At 53.0% G+C, this 20,056-nt stretch overlaps 1 protein-coding gene across 3 annotated transcripts in view; it reads right to left on the minus strand.

Annotated features, from left to right (window-relative positions):
* Positions 1-19,304, minus strand: part of HDAC7 (histone deacetylase 7) — a 70,582-nt gene extending 51,278 nt beyond the window's left edge. Inside the window, exon 1 of one of the 3 annotated variants that reach the window (XM_085041168.1) lies at positions 19,148-19,304. In XM_085041168.1, coding sequence (XP_084897294.1) covers positions 19,148-19,166 — 19 coding nt within the window. In that variant the 5' untranslated portion in view covers positions 19,167-19,304. Of the gene's footprint in view, positions 1-5,778; positions 5,800-6,791; positions 6,813-19,147 lie in introns of those variants that run through there. The other 2 variants (XM_085041170.1, XM_085041169.1) reach the window with 2 other exon arrangements.
* Between the last annotated feature and the right edge of the window lie 752 nt (positions 19,305-20,056).

Here is a 20,056-nt window from a genome sequence, read left to right on the forward strand (position 1 = left end):
TTGCCCTGACAAGGTTTTTATGACTAACAGCTCATTCTGAGAGCAGTCAATAACTTCACAGCTCAGTCCCAGCGGGCCCCACTCAGCATAAATTTGCATATTGTTGAGCAGAACCAACCAAAGGTGAGAGTGATGGGGACTACTCTATGATTTACACTAAACAGCAGCAGGAAAAAGAGATTCATCCTCCCCAGCGAGCTCTTTCTGCTGTCCAGCCCCCTAAATTCCCTTAAATTCATCATTCCAAAGACTCAGACCGAATCACCGGGGAATTTCAGCTCCGAGATCATTGAACCGAGATTATTTTGGAAGCGCAATCGGTATTTTTAGCCTGGAAATCGAGGCTCTGCTTCCCTTTCTGGAGTCCCTCCTGCCGTGGCCTGCCGGGCAGGGGACATTGCAGAACCCGGTTGGGAAAGAAAGGGGTTATTTCGATCCGCGGAGATGGATTGTGCTTCACCCCCACGCGTTGTGCAACCTCAGGCTGTCGGCGCAGGAGGCAAAGGCGCTCCAGGCTGCCCGGGCTCGTCTGAGCTCCCCGAGCTGGCCCAGGGCAAGTGGGGAGACTCCCGAGGGCTCAGCCCTGGTGGAAGGGGAGGATGAGAGCCGGGAGAAGGTCTGGGGCTGCCTGGGATGGGGGAAAACGGGTGGGAAATGGTGGAGGTTCCCCACCTTGGCTGCTCTGCTGGTTCTCAGCTGTGCTCCCAAGACATGCAGCGAGCCAGGGAGCTGGAAAACGCAAGGATCGGGGTGGTGATGTCTCCAGGGCTGGTCTGGCATCCCGAAGGGTAGGAGACCCCAGGATACACCTGGGGAAAACCCAGGAATGAGGGGCACGGGGGGCACAAGTAACCCCAAGCTCAGCAGCTCTCCCAACATCCATCCCCATCCAGAGACCCCCAGAGACCCCCTGAGCTCAGCACTGCCTCACCGCCCTTCCCAAACTCCCCCTTCCCCTGCCAGCAGGAACATCTGGGGCCGGAGAACACCACGTAGGTGGTGGCTGCGGCAGGTGAGGAGTGACTCGGTTTCGATCAGCGCAGCGTCCCCGGCCCGCCCTGCTTTATGGGGCTGGGAAGTTGGGCTGCAGCCAGAGCTTTCCTGGCATGTCCTGGGAACAGAAAAACACCCAGGATCTCCACGGTGGGCAGAGGTGACCCGGGGAACACCTGGATATGTCGTGCTGGTGACACCAGCCAGCCCTGCATGGCACTGCCTGGCATCCCCTGCCAAAATGTTTCACCAAAACTCACCACCGAGAGCCCACCTGGTGCCCAGGTGGGGATTAACACACTCCTCCCAACACCCATCTTCCTGTCACAGCCTTTCTCCTTTCCCCTTCCGCTTCTTCCCCTGCTGGGCACAGAATTTGGGATGCTGGGGATGGAATTTGGGACGCTGGGGATGGAACTTGGGACTCTGGTTATGGAACTTGGGACGCTGGGGATGGAATTTGGGACTCTGGGGATGGAACTGGGGACACTGGGCATGGAATTTGGGACTCTGGGGATGGAACTGGGGACACTGGGCATGGAATTTGGGACTCTGGGGATGGAACTGGGGATACTGGGGATGGAACTCGGGACGCTGGGGATGGAATTTGGGATACTGGGCATGGAACTCGGGATACTGGGGATGGAATTTGGGACCCTGGGCATGGAATTCGGGATACTGGGGATGGAATTTGGGATACTGGGAAGGGTTGGAGGCCGAGCTGCCGATGCTGCCAGGGGCTGGGCTAGCCCTGCAGGCAGCTGGGCGAGTTGCTGACTGGGGCACAAGAGCGCTTGGTGCCTTTTTTTCATGTGCTGATGATGCGCGAAACGGGAGCAGCAGCTCACACCCTGCGTTGGGCAACGCGCGGGAGGAGCTGCTGGAGGGAACAGCAGCGAGCTCGGGGTCCTGAGCTGTGTCCTGAGCGCCGAGGGGTTTGTGTCACACCCGCTCTGAGCGAAGGAAACGCGGCCAGAGCAGCTCCTGGCCACGCTGGGCAAGCACTAGCCCACTCCTGGTGGCTCTAGCCCCGGTTGGGACTTGTTGGAAACACCGACAAGGCTGCAGAGCCACCGCTCAGCATTGAAACTTCCTGACTTTCATTCAGTAAAAGTCAAATTATTCCTATTTCACACCCGCTCTGAGTGAAGGAAACGCGGCCAGAGCAGCTCCTAGCCATGCTGGGCAAGCACTAGCCCACTCCTAGTGGCGCTAGCCCCGGTTGGGTCTTGCTGGAAACACCGGCACGGCTGCAGAGAATTTAAACTCAGCATTTAAACTCAACATTTAAACTTCCTGACCTCCATTCAGTAAAAGTCAAATTATTCCTATTTCAAATTATTCCTATTTCACACCCGCTCTGAGTGAAGGAAATGGGGCCAGAGCAGCTCCTAGCCACGCTGGGCAAGCACTAGCCCACTCCTCGTGGCTCTAGCCCTGGTTGGGACTTGCTGCAAACACCAACACAGCTGCAGAGAATTTAAACTCAAGATTTAAACTTCCTGACTTTCATTCAGTAAAAGTCAGATTATTCCTATTTCAAATTATTCCTATTATTTCAAATTATTCCTATTATTTCAAATTATTCCTATTATTTCAAATTATTCCTATTTCACACCCGCTCTGAGTGAAGGAAACACAGCCAGAGCAGCTCCTGGCCACTCTGGGCAAGCACTAGCCCACTCCTGGTGGCTCTAGCCCTGGTTGGGACTTGCTGGAAACACCGACAAGGCTGCAGAGCCACCACTCAGCATTTAAACTTCCTGACTTTCATTCAGTAAAAATCAAATTATTCCTGTTTCAATGCAAACCGGGGAGCGTGCAGGCACTCTGCGTGCAGGAAATGGAATAATAAATGGGTTTTCTCTACTCAGTCCCTTGTCTTGTCCCACCTCTGCCCGTGTCAGAAGATAAAGTCCCCTCCATGGGGACCTGGCGACCTCAGAGCACCTTCAGATAGCCCAAATTGCTCCAGGGGCTGCCAGCAGCCACCCCATTTCCCCACGAACCCCATAATAATCTGCTTCATAAGAATAATAATTCACAATCTGCTTTGAACTGAGGGGTGACATGTGCTCGGGCAGCCCGAAAGTTTGTTTTAAATAGACACTCCTTGAATAAAAACCTACAAAAATACCCCCAAGTGTCCTTCTGCCGGGCGTGAAACCACAGCGCGGCAAAGAGGAACCGTCGGCTTTAAAAAAAAAACAAAAAAAAAGAGTAGAAAATAAAAATAAACACACTTCTGCCTCCTTCACCTTCCCGCCAGCCTTGCGCAAAGCGAGCCGAGATGGGAGGGAAGGGAAGGGGCGATGCTGAGGGGTTGGGGGGCTCATCCCGGCTCTGCAATTCCCGGGGGTCTCTCCAGCCCAGAGCCCCCCAGCACCTTCCCCTGCAGCGCTTGCGGGACTTCAGTTACAGTCCCCGGAGGAGAGAAAAACATTTGCTTTAAAAACAGGAAAATGTGATTGTCAAACCACAACAATGGGCCGGGAAGGGGCCGCGGCGGCTCCGAATTTTCGCTCCAAAACACCCAGCGAGTGACTCAAAGTTTCTGCAGCCAGCCCGGGTAGCTCCGCGCCCCCTCCCGGCCCCAGCCGGGACTCGGTGGCTTTTAATGAACCTTTAATTAATTTTTTTTCTAGATTTCTGGCTTTTTAATACAGCCTAAAAGCAGCGGCAAAGCCAGGGAAGTCCATTGCTCCGCTCCCTCCTCCTCCTCACCTTTTCCTTTAGAGAAGCTCAGACCAAACTGTTTCACTGAAAGGAGTTTTAGGAATCTACAGCGCTTTGCAAACGTCGCCGGGAATTGTTTATTTCCCTTTATTTCAAGCCCGGAGGGTTTGTAGCCAAGAGAAGGAGAGAATAACCAGCAAAACTGCGTTTTTCTGAGCAGCGGGAGGATGAAGAAAAGCGTCTGGAACGCTCTGGGCGCTGCTGGCATCACAGGCTGTCACCCTTCAGGTGTGACACAACCTCCTCGGCCACCTCCAGGGTCCACCCCAGGTCCCTGCTGTCCCTCCCGCGCTTTGATAAGGAGGAAGGAGGGGATGAGAGAGGAGAGATTCGGTCGCATCTCTGCTCTGCTCCTCCCGAACCGCCCGGGATTGACCCTAATCTGCACTAATTGCTGGCCACCTTCAGGTTCCCATCTGCTGCTCTTCCCGGCTGCTGAGAACAACCCTCGGGGTGTTTTCTGGAGTTTTCTCTCCCTGGAAGCAGCTGTGGGAAGCTTGGCGCTGAAAGTTTTCCTGCCAGCGAGGTGTACAAACTCTTTCTCTCCCCAACTTCCAGCAGCACCCTGGGATGGCTCAGATCTCCTCACGCTGTGTCCTCTCCCTGTTCTCCCTTTCTCTCTCCCCCAAACTCAGGGATGAGGTGCTCAAAGCAGAGCTGTGGGAGGTTGAAAGCCTCCAAAACTCACGTCAGATGTCTGCAGGTCACAGCATTCAGCTCTAAGGGTCTGCACACCTCACAGTGCCAATCCTTCCAGGTTCCCCATCACGAGCTCAGCTTTCTCTGCAGCTCAGAAAACCAAAACCTGTCGTGTTTGGCTGGAAATTCCCAGGAGGGGGTGTGGGAGCGTTTCGCCAGGTTCAGCACTTTTGAGACGGGGCAAAACTCAACAGATTCTTCCATCACAGCGTCCCTCCCCCGGCCGTGGTGTCGTGAGCTGCACTTCTCTGCATCGATGCAATTTCCCAACCCATTGAGAGAAAGAGCCACGAAGTGCCAGGGGGTGGCAAGAGGAGGGAGAAAAGCTGGAATTCCTGCCTTGGGATGAAGGAAATTTGGATATGTCCCAACTCCTCATGTCCCAGCTGGTCCCTCTGGGTGAGGAGATTGTCACAGTGAGAAACTGACGGTGACAATGACCAGCAACCACGAAGTGCCAGGGGGTGGCAAGAGGAGGGAGAAAAGCTGGAATTCCTGCCTTGGGATGAAGGAAATTGGGAGATGTCCCAACTCCTCACCCACCCCCAAACACAAAAACCAACAAACACAACCACTGTCCCAGCTGGTCCCTCTGGGTGAGGAGATTGTCACAGTGAGAAACCGATGGTGACAATGAGCAGCAACCACCTGGCCTGTCATCCATCCCCTTCCTGGCTGATGTCCACCAGGACATCTCCATCCCCAGCCCTTTGCTGTCCTCCAGAGGGTCTCACAGCAGCTTCAAACACCAGAGGCTGGACCAGCTGAGGGGACAGGTGGGGACATTGGGATCAAAGGACCAAAGAGACCTCAGGGACAGACCAGACCAAAGCAAGTCCATGGCAGGGGTGGAACTGGGTGATCTGGGAGGTCTCTTCCAACCCAAACCATTCTGTGACCAAGATCCCTAACCATTAACCATGATCTTCATGACAAAGATCCCAAACCATTCTGTGACCAAGGTCCCTAACCATTAACCATGATCTTCATGACAAAGATCCCAAACCATTCTGTGACCAAGGTCCCTAAACCCCTCTGGGCAGGGCACGGTCTGGATCCCCGATGTGGGAGCCACGGGCACAAACAAGCCCCTGACAAACCTCACCCAGGCCCTCGAGCAGGCAGCAAACAGAGCGATCACAACCCCACCAGAGCCTCCTCTTCTCCAAACCTCTCCCCTCACATCTCCTCAGCCGCCAGAGCAGCACCGCCCAGGGGACACCAAAACCCCCTGGATAGTGACAATGACAGGACAGAGATGTCCAGCAGAGAGCAGAGGATAAACCGGAACACGAAAGCCATCGGAACACAAGAGATGGGCTGGACGAGGGGACAGCTCGCTGGCAGTACCTTTGTTGTCGCCGCTCATCTGCCCGGTCAGAGGTGCCACCACCCTCGAGCCTCCTGTCGCTGTCGCACGGCCACCCTGGCGCACGTGACTGTCCCCAGGCAGAGCTCTGCGCCGCGCTCTGTGCCCTGCGTGGCGAGGAGCCCGAGCCCCGCTCTCGAGCTTTTCTCCCCGGCACAGTTTCCATGCCTGGTTTCAGAATGACAGTCCCTCGCTCGCTGCACCGCCGGCTTTATCTCGCATCCTTTCGCTTTGCTCTCACACCCGCCTGGGGACCGACTGGGTTCAAAATGAAATTAAGCTGCTTAGGAGCTCTTGGGGCTCGACCAGCTTTTTGGAAACGCTCAGAGCTGCCGCGGAAAAAAAAAAACACCCTGTTTTCCATGAAAGCTCCCGCTGGTATAATTGGTCACCCGGGGATTGCCAGACAATGAATATCCCGGGAGAAGAGGCAGGAGATGCCCAGTTTGACAGCTGGGTGGTGCAGGGAGGCTAAAACTGGAGCAGCCTTGGAGCCACACTCACTCACTCAGGAAGGGAAAAATCCCTCAGTTTGAAAAGTTCAGCTCGGATTTCCCACAGACACCACCCAGACCTGGGAATTGCTCTGATTCCTGAGACACTGAAGGAAAAAAGTGTCACTGTCACCCCAGATCTCAAGGATGAGGGTAAAGGGCTTCCTCAAGGGCACCAGGGGAGGCTGGAAAAGAGCAGGAATTGTCCCAACTCTCCTTGCTGGAGGAGGAGAACCTGGGCTGCTCCTTCTGCTGGAAGGACCCTGTGGCTCAGACAATGGTCTGTGCCCACCACGGCGGTGGAAATTGCTTTTTCTCCCCGTAATTGCCCTTCTGTTCGCAAGCACTAATGTGTGCTTTTAGTCTAAATAACTTTTATTTTAGGTTAAAGGCGAATGGCAAATCAGGAGAGAGCCCAAGGCAAGCTGTCACGAGGCACAGGACTTGTCTACCTCCCCTGCCATGAAGTGAATTGACTCCCACTCAGGGACAGCTCTTACCTAGGAAGGACCTGCTCTGGAAGTTGTCCCAGGGCCATCAAGTCCAGGGCTGATCTCTACATGACCTGAGGAGGAGCCAAATTGTCCCCAGCAGTCCATCCTGCATCCCATTCCTGGAGAATTCCCCACTGTTGGGTTTATTGCTAAAGAGCAAAAGCCACCGGCGGTGACCTGGGGCATGGAGAGAGCAGGAGAAATTAAAGGCACAAACAGCCATGGAGCTGCTGTAATTTTGGGGTAAAATTCACGAGGAAAAGTGTCCAAGCCCTGCGTGAAGGAGGATCCAAATCCAACCCTGCCTCTGAGGAAAATCAGCCATTCACTCTCACGGGTAAAACAACCAGAGCTGTGTAATTGTCCTTCAGTTTGCATCCCCAAAATACCAGGTGTGTGAGATAAAAGAGACATTCCCCAACAGAAAAAGGGCTTTAAGAAATGCAGGGCTAAATTATCTTCTTATGCAACGCTGCTGCAACTCAGAAAACTTAAAGCTGCAGGACATAAATCAACCACCAACTGCCTGGGGTTAGAGACAAACTTCCTCTGGTAACAACCTGTTGCATAAGTGACTTTTAACGGGAGCTCCTGCCTTCCGAAATCTCTGTTAGGAAGGAGTCGCTGGGGCTACAGGGCCTGGAGGATCCTTTTTGTGCCCTTTTGCTCTGATCCATCTCGTTGTCTCTTCCCCCAGGCCGGGAGGATCAGGAGAGGCAGAAGGTGGAGACACCCTGGCAAAGGTTGCCCAAAAAAAGCTGTGGTTGCCCCTGGAAGTGTCCAAGGCCAGGTTGGACAGGGCTTGGAGCAACCTGGGATAGTGAAAAGTGTCCCTGCCATGGCAGGGGTGGCACTAGGTGACATTTAAAGTCCCTCCCAACTCAAACTGCTCTGTGGTTCTGTGATTTTGTGACTTTAGCACCTTCTTCAGCTCTGACTCAGAAAATTCAGCTTCTGACCTGTTCAGTCTCCCTGGTGCTGACCACGGCCACACATGTCCACCCAACCACTGGACACCATCTCCAGGTCCACAGCTGCCCAGCAAAACTCCTGTCCTTGAGCAGGATTGTTCCTGCCTTACTCCCCATCCTCCCCAGTCCATTAGCTCAACCCATTCCCATCAGTCATTTCTGGCCAAAATTCAGATTATTCACATTTTAACCCTTGTCCACCCAACCACTGGACACCATCTCCAGGTCCAGAACTGCCCAGCAACATCCCTGTCCTTGAGCAGGATTGTTCCTGCCTCACTTCCCATCCTCCCCCAGCCCATCCATGAGTTTAACCCATTCCCATCAGCCATTTCTGGCCGAAATTCAGATTTACTCACATTTTAACCCTTTTCCACGCAACCACTGGACACCATCTCCAGGTCCAGAGCTGCCCAGCAAAACTCCTGTCCTTGAGGAGCTGCTCCTTCCTCACTTCCCATCCTCCCCCAGCCCATCCATGAGCCATTTCTGGTTCATGAAATTCAGATTATTCACATTTTAACCCTTGTCCACCCAACCACTGGACACCATCTCCAGGGCCAGAGCTGCCCAGCAACATCCCTGTCCTTGAGCAGGATTGTTTCTGCCTCACTTCCCATCCTTCCCAATCCATTAGCTCAACCGATTCCCATCAGCCATTTCTGGCCAAAATTCAGATTATTCACATTTTAACCCTTGTCCACGCAACCACTGGACACCATCTCCAGGTCCAGAGCTGCCCAGCAAAGTCCCTGTCCTTGAGCAGGATTGTTCCTGCCTCACTCCCCATCCTCCCCCAGCCCATCCATGAGCTCAACCCATTCCCATCAGCCATTTCTGGCCAAAATTCAGATTATTCACATTTTAACCCTTATCTACCCAACCACTGGACACCATCTCCAGGTCTAGAACTGCCCAGCAACATCCCTGTCTTTGAGCAGCTGCTTCTGCCTCACTTCCCATCCTCCCCCAGCCCATCCATGAGCCATTTCTGGTTCATGAAATTCAGATTATTCACATTTTAACCCTTGTCCACCCAACCACTGGACACCATCTCCAGGTCCAGAGCTGCCCAGCAAAATCCCTGTCCTTGAGCAGGATTGTTCCTGCCTCACTTCTCATCCTCTTCCAGCCCATCCATGAGTTTAACCCATTCCCATCAGCCATTTCTGGCCAAAATTCAGATTATTCACATTTTAACCCTTGTCCACCCAACCACTGGACACCATCTCCAGGTCCGGAGCTGCCCAGCAAAATGACCATCCTCCCCCAGCCCATCCACGAGCTCAACCCATTCCCATCAGTCATTTCTGGCCGAAACTCAGATTATTCACATTTTAACCCTTGCCTCACTCCCACGAACAACACAGAAACCAAGAGAAATCACTGCGAGGGGCAAACCCCAGCCTGGGAAGCACCGAGTCACGCCAAAAAAGGCCAGGAGGGGGGCAGGAAAAGCCGGAATTTGGGTGCCCCAGGCTGTGCCGCGGGGTCCGAGCTGCCGGAGCCGCGGCCGGCCGGCGTTGCCGCGCTGTTTGTTTTTGGTGACTGTTCTGCCGCGGTTATTTTTAGCCGGTGACGCCCGGGGTATTTCGCTTCAGGACGTCCGGTCTGAGCCTCTTTCTGGGAATCCCACGTTCTCTAATTGTAAACAGCCCCATTCAGTCGCTCGGAGCGCGAGAGAGGCCCCGGCTTGTGTCAGGTGTGAGTCAAACAGGAAACTGCTGCTGCTGCTGAGCAGGAGAAAGAGGTTTAACCATGGAAAATGGCCTGGATTCAGTGGCAGCACTCAACCCCACAGCCCTGCCCTGCCTGAGGTGTTTACCTGGCTGGGATGCTCAGGATGCTGCCCAGGGGATGATTCCCATGCGGGAATTTGGATTTAAATCTCCTCCTCCTCGGCCAGGTTTCCTTCAAGGCCCAGCAGGGTGTTTTCCCCCCTCTGAAATATGAGGTTTGGCCGATTCGGAGTCCCAGCTGCTGGTTTTTGGAAGGGTTGTCACTGTGGGAAAAGAGCTCTGGAGCATCAGAAAGGTCCAGGGCTGGTTGGACAGGGCTTGGAGCAAACTGGGATTGTGAGAAGTGTCCTTGGCCATGGCAGGATGGGCTTTAAGGTAATTCCCAAACCATTCCAAGGTCCCATGGCTGGGAAAGGATGGATTGACAACCTAGAGCAGAATTTCCAAAAGGGCCTGAGGGTAGGATGCTGGAAAGCATCGAAATCTGGTGGGAATGTGAGTTCCATGGAGCATCCAGATATCAAAGAGAGTTCCATGAAACATCCAGAGATCACAGAGAGCTCCCTGGAGCATCCACAGGGATCAAAGTGAGTTCCATGGAGCATACATAGGATCACAGTGAATTCCCTGGAGCATCCACAGGGATCACAGAGAGTTCCCTGGAGCATTCAGGGATCACAGAGAGTTCCATGGAGAATTCAGGAATCACAGTGAGCTCCCTGGAACATCCACAGGGATCACAGTGAGTTCCCTGGAACATCCAGAGGGATCACAGTGAATTACCTGAAGCATCCACAGGGATCACAGAAAGTTCCCTGGAGCATACACAGGATCACAGTGACTTTCATGGAGCATCCAGGGATCACAGAGTGTTCCCTGGAGCATTCAGGGATCACAGTGACTTCCCTGGAGCATTCAGAGATCACAGTGAGTTCCCTGGAGCATCCACAGGGATCACAGAGAGTTCCCTGGAGCATCCAGAGGGATCACAGAGAGTTCCCTGGAGCATCCACAGGGATCACAGAGAGTTCCCTGGAGCATTCAGAGATCACAGAGAGTTCCCTGGAGCATTCAGGGATCACAGAGAGTTCCATGGAACATCCAGAGATCACAGAATGTTCCCTGGAGCATTCAGGGATCACAGGAGCATTCAGGGATCACAGAGTGTTCCCTGGAGCATCCACAGGGATCACAGAGAGTTCCCTGGAGAATTCACAGGGATCACAGTGAGTTCCATGGAGCATTCACAGGGATCACAGAGAGTTCCCTGGAACATCCACAGGGATCACAGTGAGTTCCCTGGAACATCCACAACACAACACACACAACACAAACCCACACCACAACACAACCCACACAGGGATCACAGTGAGTTCCCTGGAGCATCCACAGGGATCACACTGACTCCCAGGACATCCCAGAGCACAATGAAAGCTCCCAGGAGGGTCTGGAGGGAGCAGAACCCCAGCAGCAGCTCAGGGGGGGAACGTGCTCGTTGTGCCCATCTCTTATCTGAGTCATTTCAGCGCCTCAGGGGAAACCCTGGCACTGATAAACAGCTCCTGCTCCTGCCTCCGCCTTCACCAACCGAAATCTGGAGGCTATTTTTAACCCCAAAACACCCACTGCCAGCACGGGGAGGCTGCGGCGGGGCGAGGGGTGGGTTGGCACCGCGGGGACAGGATGGTGGCACTGCCAGCCCCGCTTTGGTGCCCCGAGGTGGCTCCTGGTGTCACTGCCCAGGTGATCCTGCTGTGGCATTGCCAAGTTATCAACCCTGTCCATGGAATTACAGAATGATTGGGTTGGAAGGGATATTAAAGCTCCTGTTCCACCCCTGCCATGGCAGGGACACCATCCACTGTCCCAGGTTGTCCCAAGCCCTGTCCAGCCTGGCCTGGGACACTTCCAGGGATCCAGGGACAGCCACAGCTCCTCCAGGCCACCTGTGCCAGGCTCTCCCCACCCTCCCAGGGAGGAATTTAAAGGAGGAGGTTGCCTCTCCTCGGGGCACTCCAGCCCACAGCAGAAATCCCAGAGACCAGAAATAACTCAGGATTCATAAATCAGCCTGGCAACCCCCAGAAAGAGTCCCCATTTCCCCACCAGGGAGTCCCAGAGCAGGCCGGGGAGGGGGTCCTGCCTGTCCCGGGGCTGCAGTTCCTGCAGTTTCTGCTCGGCTGCAGAGATGTGCAATAAAACCCTCATTTCCTGGCACACGTGGGACGAGGCCAAGGGGTCGTGTTTTGGACAACCTGGCTTTTCCATGGCAACCGGCGGTGATGTCACCGGCGTGCAACGATCCGGAGGGGCCTGGGGAGCGAGAGCTCTCCAGGAACGGGGCAGGAGAAGGGGCTGAGCGGTGGGCGATGCACTCGCTCCGGGCTGGGGCTGCATGACAACAGCCCGAGGGAAGTTTTCCTTGGAAGGGCTGCGAGCACAAGTCGTGGCCCAACTGCTCCGGGGTTTGAGCAGCTGCAGTTTAGAGTGTCCTGCCCTCTGCCTCGTCCTCCTCCAGCTCCAGCCCTCCCTCTGCGCATCCCCAGCTGTAGCCAAAAGGCCCCAGCCAGCTGATCTTGCTCAGCTCCGGCTAAAACCTCCTCTCCTCTCCTTCTCCTTCTCCCTCTCCTCTCCCTCTCCCTCTCCTCCTCTCCTTCTCCTCTCCTTCCTTCTCCTCTCCTCCCTTCCTTCTCCTCTCCTTCTCCTCCACCTCTCCTTCTTTCTCCTCTCCCCTCCTTCTCCTTCCTCCTCTCCTCTCCTTCCTTCTCCTCTCCTCTCCTTCCTTCTCCTCTCCTCTCCTTCCTTCTCCTCTCCTCTCCTTCTCCTCTCCTCTCCTTCCTTCTCCTCTCCTCTCCTTCCTTCTCCTCTCCTCTCCTTCCTTCTCCTCTCCTCTCCTTCCTTCTCCTCTCCTCTCCTTCCTTCTCCTCTCCTTCTCCCTCTCCTCTCCTCGGCATTTGGAGGATTTTGGGGATATGAGCAGCTCTTCTCCCCCTTCCCAGCCTCTCCCCTCCCTGCTTTGTTCCTCCAGCCTCTTCTCCTCCCCGTTACAAACCCTCTCCCCCCAGGGGAGCCCCTTTACAGCAGCCAGATAATTAAAACCTCGGCCGGAGAGGTTCTTTCTGCTCACGGTCACATCTGCTGCCGCGGGGCTCCCGCGGCTCTCGTGCCGTGCTGTCCGTCTGTCTGTCCGGGTTTCCTGGGGCTGGAGCCATCTGATACTGCGGTGCTTCAGCCCCGGGCATGGTGAGGAGTGAGAGGCTGGCTGGGTTTGCTCTGGAGGATAGAAATGCTGAGGAACAACATCCCTGAGAGCTGGAGCTGAGTGAGAGCAAGCTTGGGACTCAGAGGGAAAACCTGAGTGTCTCTTTTCCACCCCAGAAACACCAACACAGGTGAACCTCGGAGTGAATCCCATCCCTGACTCCTCTCTGCTCTCTTTTCCACCCCAGGAACACCAACACAGGTGTGAACCTCAGAGCAAATCCCATCCCTGACTGCTCTCTGGTCTCTTTTCCACCCCAGAAACACTGACACAGGTGAAGCTCAGAGTGAATCCCATCCCTGACTCCTCTCTGGTCTCTTTTCCACCCCAGAAACACCAACACAGGTGTGAACCTCGGCCTGAATCCCATCTCTGACTACTCTCTTTTCCACCCCAGGAACACCAACAGAAGTGTGAAAGCTCAGAGTGAATCCCATCTCTAACTGCTCTCTTTTCCACCCCAGAAACACTGACACAGGAGTGAAAGCTCAGAGTGAATCCCATCTCTGACTCCTCTCTGGTCTCTTTTCCACTCCAGAAACACTGACAGAGGTGTGAAAGCTCAGAGTGAATCCCATCTCTGACTACTCTCTCTGGTCTCTTTTCCACCCCAGGAACACTGACACAGGTGTGAAACCTCAGAGCAAATCCCATCTCTGACTCCTCTCTGCTCTCTTTTCCACCCCAGAAACACCAACACAGGTGTGAACCTCAGAGCAAATCCCATCTCTGACTGCTCTCCCAGGTCTCTCTTCCACCCCAGGAACACCAAAAGAGGTGTGAAAACTCAGAGTGAATCCCATCCCTGACTGCTCTCTGCTCTCTTTTCCACCCCAGGAACACCAACACGGGTGTGAAACCTCAGCCTGAATCCCATCCCTGCCTGCTCTCTGATGGTTTGTGGGACTGACCTGGCCATGTGGGTGGAAGGGACATTAAATCCCACCCAGTGCCACCCCAGCCATGGCAGGGACACCTCCCACTGTCCCAGACTGCTCCAAGCCCTGTCCAGCCTGACCTTGGACACTTCCAGGGATCCAGGGGCAACCACAGCTCCTCTGAGCACCCTGTGCCAGGCTCTCCCCACCCTCCCAGGGAGGAATTTCTTCCCAAATTCCAATATATTGGAAAATATCCCAATTTCTTCCCATCTAGCCCTGCCTTCAGCCAGTTTGAATCCGTTTCCCCTTCTCCTGGCACTTCAGGTCTCTCTCCATCTTCCCTGCAGCTCCTTCAGGCACTGGAAAGCACAATTAGGTCACCCTAAAGCTTTTTATTCTCCAGGATGAACAATCCCAGTTCTGCCCAAAGGTGATCCAGCACAGAGAGGACACAAGCAGGTAAAGCTGGGGTGGCCCAGGTCTGATTTAACTCCTTGTTCTTGTTCTGAGTCCCTGTCTGGCATCAGGAAAATGGTTTGAATTACCTGGGAGAAACACACCTGGGACAAACATCCTTTCCTGGGCAGGACACAGTGTCCCTCCCAAAAAAACCCAAGAAAAAATGTTCAATTCAAGGTGCACCTCAAAAATTTGAGGCTAAATGGACTCATTTCCAGCAAACAGCATCCCCAAAAAACCAAAAAAAATGTTCAATTCAAGGTGCACCTCAAAAGGTTTGAGGCTAAATGGATTCATTTCCAGCAAACAGCATCCCCCCAAAAAAACCCAAGAAAAAATGTTCAATTCAAGGTGCACCTCGAAAGGTTTGAGGCTAAATAGACTCATTTCCAGCAAACAGCATCCTCCAAAAAACAAAAAAAAACCAACAAAAAAGGTTCAATTCAAGGTGCAACTCAAAAGGTTTGAGGCTAAAGGGACTCATTTCCAGCAAACAGCATCCTCCAAAAACAAACCAACAAAAATTGTTCAATTCAAGGTGCACCTCAAAAGGTTTGAGGCTAAATGGATTCATTTCCAGCAAACAGCATCCCCCAAAAACAAACCAACAAAAATTGTTCAATTCAAGGTGCACCTCAAAAGGTTTGAGGCTAAATAGACTCATTTCCAGCAAACAGCATCCCCCCAAAAAAACCCAAGAAAAAATGTTCAATTCAAGGTGCACCTCAAAAGGTTTGAGGCTAAATGGACTCATTTCCAGCAAACAGCATCCTCCAAAAAAAAAAAAACCAAGAAAAAAGGTTCAATTCAAGGTGCACCTCAAAAGGTTTGAGACTAAATGGATTCATTTCCAGCAAACAGCATCTCCCCAAAAAACCAAAAAAAATGTTCAATTCAAGGTGCACCTCAAAAGGTTTGAGGCTAAAGGGACTCATTTCCAGCAAACAGCATCTCCCAAAAAAAACCAAAAAAAGGTTCAATTCAAGGTGCACCTCGAAAGGTTTGGGGCTAAATAGACTCATTTCCAGCAAACAGTATCCCCAAAAAATACCAACAAAAAAGGTTCACTTCAAGCTGCACCTCAAAAGGTTTGAGGCTAAATGGACTCATTTCCAGCAAACAGCATCTCCCAAAATAAACCAACAAAAGAGGATCAATTCAAGGTTCACCTCAAAGGATTTGAGGCTAAATGGACTCATTTCCAGCAAACAGCATCCCCCCAAAAAAAAGAACAAAAAAGGTTCAATTCAAGGTGCACCTCAAAAATTTGAGGCTAAATGGATTCATTTCCAGCAAACAGCATCCCCCAACCTGCTGAGTGCTGATTTTGGGCTCTTCACACGTCCGTCCCACAGGGACCAACACCACCAGCGCCGCTCACAGGGGAAGGAAAAAAAAAAAAAAACCAAAAGGAAAAAAAAAAAAAGAGAAAAAACCCCAAAACAACACCACGTAAAACCTTCCAAAAATGCTGCACAAGAAAAGTGACCACTCAGCAGAGCGAGGTTTCCTGCGCAGTGAGAGTTGGCCGGGGACAGAACAGGAAATCACTGCTTCCTGCCTGCAGAGGAAGCGCCTATCTCATGCCCGTGATCAAAAACAAACAGCACTTCAATTAAACAAACAAAAGCACCGAAAAACTTCAACAGCTCCAGCCTGGGTCGGCTCCAGCCGCGGGGAAACGCGGCCAAAAAGAAGAGGTTTGCAACCTTGAAAAGGTTTTTCATCCCTTTCCCCTCGCTGCGCAGGGAAGCAGGAGGGACCAGGGGGATGTGATGCCATTCCAGGGATGGGGAATCGTTTAGGTTGGAAAAAAAACCCCAAAAACCATCGAGTCCAGCTGTTGGTGTCACAGCTGGGCGGCTGTTCTTCCCATCCCCTGCACCACGAGGGTGGTCAGGCGGCTCTGATTGCCTCAACCCCGATTTGCCACCAGTTCCAGTGGTCATTTCTGAGTTTTTCACCCCAATTTCCTATCCGGTGTGACAACCCCGAGCTCGGCTTCACCACGGGAATGTAAAGCCAGGAGAATGAAGGACAAAATCCTTCAAGACGCCAAGAAATTCCCTCAGGTGGGACTTTGAGTGTTCCCAGGAATGGGGAACAGGGACAGAACTCGAGATCCAAGCACTGGGATGTGGTTTGGAGGAACAACCTCAGTGGTGTTTTCCCTCTGAACATTCTCATCTGAACATTGTCATCTTTTCAAGCGATTTCTGCTCCTTCCCACTGCAGCCCTGGCCTGGTGGATCCGAGCCTGGCTGGTGCTGTTCCACCCCCTGGCTGGAAAATCCCTGCAACATCCCTGGAAAGTTGATTGCTAATATGGAAATGCTGGCCCATTTCCTCGTTGTGGGAGCTCCAGGAGCTCCTGGAGGTGCCAGGAGGGGAGCAGGGCACAGGGCTGGGGGGACAGAGCGGTGGTGAAGGTCTCATCCCCTCCTGACAACCGAGGGAATGCAATTCCGCCTCTGAAAATCTCCATGAAATCTGAAGGTTTCCTCTATATTTACATTAAAATGAGTCAGCTCCTGCTGGAGAAATGCCCATCCCAGCAGAGGCACAGCAGTTTTGGGGAGTTCCTCCAGCCATGGACCTGAACTCTGTTCAACATCAAACCTGGAAAAGCTCATTTCACCTCATTCTGCTACTTTAAAGCCTAATTTTATCCACATCCTTCAGCTTAGCCCGTGGGATTTAAGGTCAACCTGTCACACCTCAAACCCTGCAACTCTCTGTCCGTTGGCAGAGATACCAGAGAATGACCAAAATTTAATAGATTTCATCTATTTAATAGAGATCAAGTGACACAAACAAACACAGCTGCACTGGGCCAGAAGGAAAACACCCTGGTTAGACCAAAAATGAGATTTTATGGAAAGAAAAACTCAAAACTCCACCAAGCCTACACCGAGTTTCCCCACAACAGACTGCACAGGCTCTCGAGGTGACTTTGCACAAACTGTGAGTTCCACAGGCCCCTTAAAGAACTTCCAGTGGTGTTTTGAGCAGTTTTTGTGCTGCAGAAAGCAGGAGAATTTCCACATTTGCAGCACGAGCACACTCCGTGCTCCGACAGCCACCTGAACCCACAGAGCCCCAGACGGTCTGAGCAAAGCCCTGACGAGCAATAAAAGTGCTTTTTTATGCCTCGTTTGATCATTCTCTGTTTACGAGGCCCAGGATCCTGTGAATCATGTTTTATCACAGGCAGCAGACGCTGGAGAGGCTCGGGATGAAGAGGAGAAACTCCAAGGCGGGTTGACGTCGAGATAACAACATCTGGGGTTGTGTTTGGCTGCCTGGAATTCACTCAGCCTGGGGTTCATCCCACTCGGGCTGTTGGATCCACCAGCACACCATCCCATCCTGGGATATTTTTATCCTGGGATTTTCACACCCTGGGATACTCACACTGTGGGATATTCCCATCCTGGGATATTCACACCCTGGGATATTCCCATCCTGGGATATTCCCATCCTGGGATATTTTTATCCTGGGATATTCACATCCTGGGATATTCACATCCTGGGATATTCACATCCTGGGATATTCACATCCTGGGATATTCACATCCTGGGATATTCACACCCTGGGATATTCCCATCCCGGGATATTCACACCCCGGGATATTCCCATCCTGGGATATTCCCATCCTGGGATATTCCCATCCCGGGATATTTCCCACCCTGGGATATTCCCATCCTGGGATATTCACATCCCGGGATATTCACACCCCGGGATATTCCCATCCTGGGATATTCCCATCCTGGGATATTCCCATCCCGGGATATTCCCATCCCGGGATATTCACATCCCGGGATATTCCCATCCCGGGATTTTCACACCCTGGGATATTCCCACCCCGGGATATTCACATCCCGGGATATTCACACCCTGGGATATTCCCATCCCGGGATATTCCCATCCCGGGATATTCCCATCCCGGGATATTCCCATCCCGGGATATTCCCATCCCGGGATATTCCCACCCCGGGATATTCCCACCCCGGGATATTCCCATCCTGGGATATTCCCATCCCGGGATATTCACATCCTGGGATATTCACACCCTGGGATATTCCCATCCCGGGATATTCCCATCCTGGGATATTCACATCCCGGGATATTCCCATCCTGGGATATTCACACCCTGGGATATTCCCATCCCGGGATATTCACACCCTGGGATATTCCCATCCCGGGATATTCCCATCCCGGGATATTCCCAACCTGGGATATTCCCATCCTGGGATTTTCACACCCTGGGATATTCCCATCCCGGGATATTCCCATCCCGGGATATTCACACCCTGGGATATTCCCATCCCGGGATGTTCCCATCCCGGGATATTCCTATCCTGGGATATTCCCATCCCGCAGCAGTTTCATCCCAAATCCCTTCATTAACTCACAGCCAGCCTGCTGTCCCGGATTCCACCTCCCGCTTTTTGCCCCCGAGACCATCTCAGCAGATCCCTGGGGCAAAGCCAGAGCCCCAAAAACGCTCACACGCCCTTCTCCTGCACCCCAACGGCGCAGCCCGCCGCGTTTCCCACCCAAAATTCCACTTCAGCATCCCCTGGACCGCTCAGCCCCGGAGCAGATCCTCCCGCAGCCCCGCGCGGTCACGCCTGATTGCATCATGTTTGTTTTCCTTTGCCTTTGAGGTCAGGATTCCTCCCACCTTGCCCAGAGCCAGGTTCTGCCCATTCCCACGCGGCGGGGAGTTTGCGGTGACCCAAATTTAGGGACACGGCTGGGTGGCAAAGCCTCGTCCAGCGCGGGTTTGGTGGGAAGAGCATCCGTGGGGACAGCGACCGTGGGGACAGTGACCGCGGGGACAGCGACACGGGGACAGCGGCAGCGCTCCCTCGGGCAGTGCTGGCTGAGTTTTGGGGGGATTTTACACTCTCAGATCTGCTCCTGAGCTACCTGATCCCTCCGGAGCTCCCCGGATCGCTGCGGGGACAGGGAGAGGAGCAGCAGCGGCAGCGAGGGGACACCGGGGACAGAGGGGACAGGCAGAGCCACCAGCGGGCTACTCACCCTGGTTTTGTCCTTGCATCCAGAGGAATTAAAGCCCTTGGAGAGGAGGTCTCATTGTTCAGGCTGCGCTTAAGGGAGGCAGCTGCTTTCTTTATATCTCAAGATTCACTAAAGTTCAGGAAGAGAGAGAGAGAGAGAGAAAGAGAGGGGACGGCGAAGGGGAGGGACCGAGCGCAGGGCCCAGAGGCCGTATAGAATGACAATGGAAGGAAATGCTTTATCAAACCTAGAAAGCCAACCCTGCCCTGGGAACACAGAGGGAGAGAAAAAAAAAAAAAGAAAAGAAAAAAAAAACTCGCAGAAGAAAAGCGAGTTCAGCCGCCCCGGCCAAGCCCTCCCCCACCAGCCCCTCACTCCCAAACACAATGCGAGAGCCGGTGGAAGTCGTCAGCGCCAAACACTTCTTTTTTTTTTTTTTTTTTTTCATTAAACAGAGAGAAGTTTCAGTTCTTTAAAAAAAAAAAAAAAAAAAATCCGACAACCAAACCCTGCCCGGGAATGGGAATGTGACGCTCTTCCCCCTCCCCCGGCTCCAGCCGTCCAAGTTTCTATGAGTCAAACGTTTGCAATGTGTTACCGAAATGTTACCAAGCTGGAATGCAGCATCCAGAGGGCTCAGCTCATAAAACTTTTTGTTTGTTGGCCGCGAGAAAGTGTCACCGGCACAGAATTCGCTTCTTCCTCTTCTTTCCTTTTGTTTTTCCCATCGCCGAGAGGGTTAAGCGGTTGTGCAGCGGTGACACCCGATGACGGTGGCGTTAACCCAGAGCTCCCGGTCCCGGTGGGAAGGGAAATTGTGCTGTTTGGTGAGGAACGAGGGGAAATGGGGCAGCCTGAGAGAGCAGGTGGGAAATGAGAGGAATAAAACTGTACGGATGCAAAATTCCGGGATGGTTTGGGTTGGAAGGA

This window comes from Lichenostomus cassidix, chromosome 29 (genome assembly GCF_008360975.1).
Source record: "Lichenostomus cassidix isolate B80296 chromosome 29, HeHo_3.0, whole genome shotgun sequence".
In the NCBI taxonomy this organism is placed as follows: Eukaryota; Metazoa; Chordata; class Aves; order Passeriformes; family Meliphagidae; genus Lichenostomus; species Lichenostomus cassidix.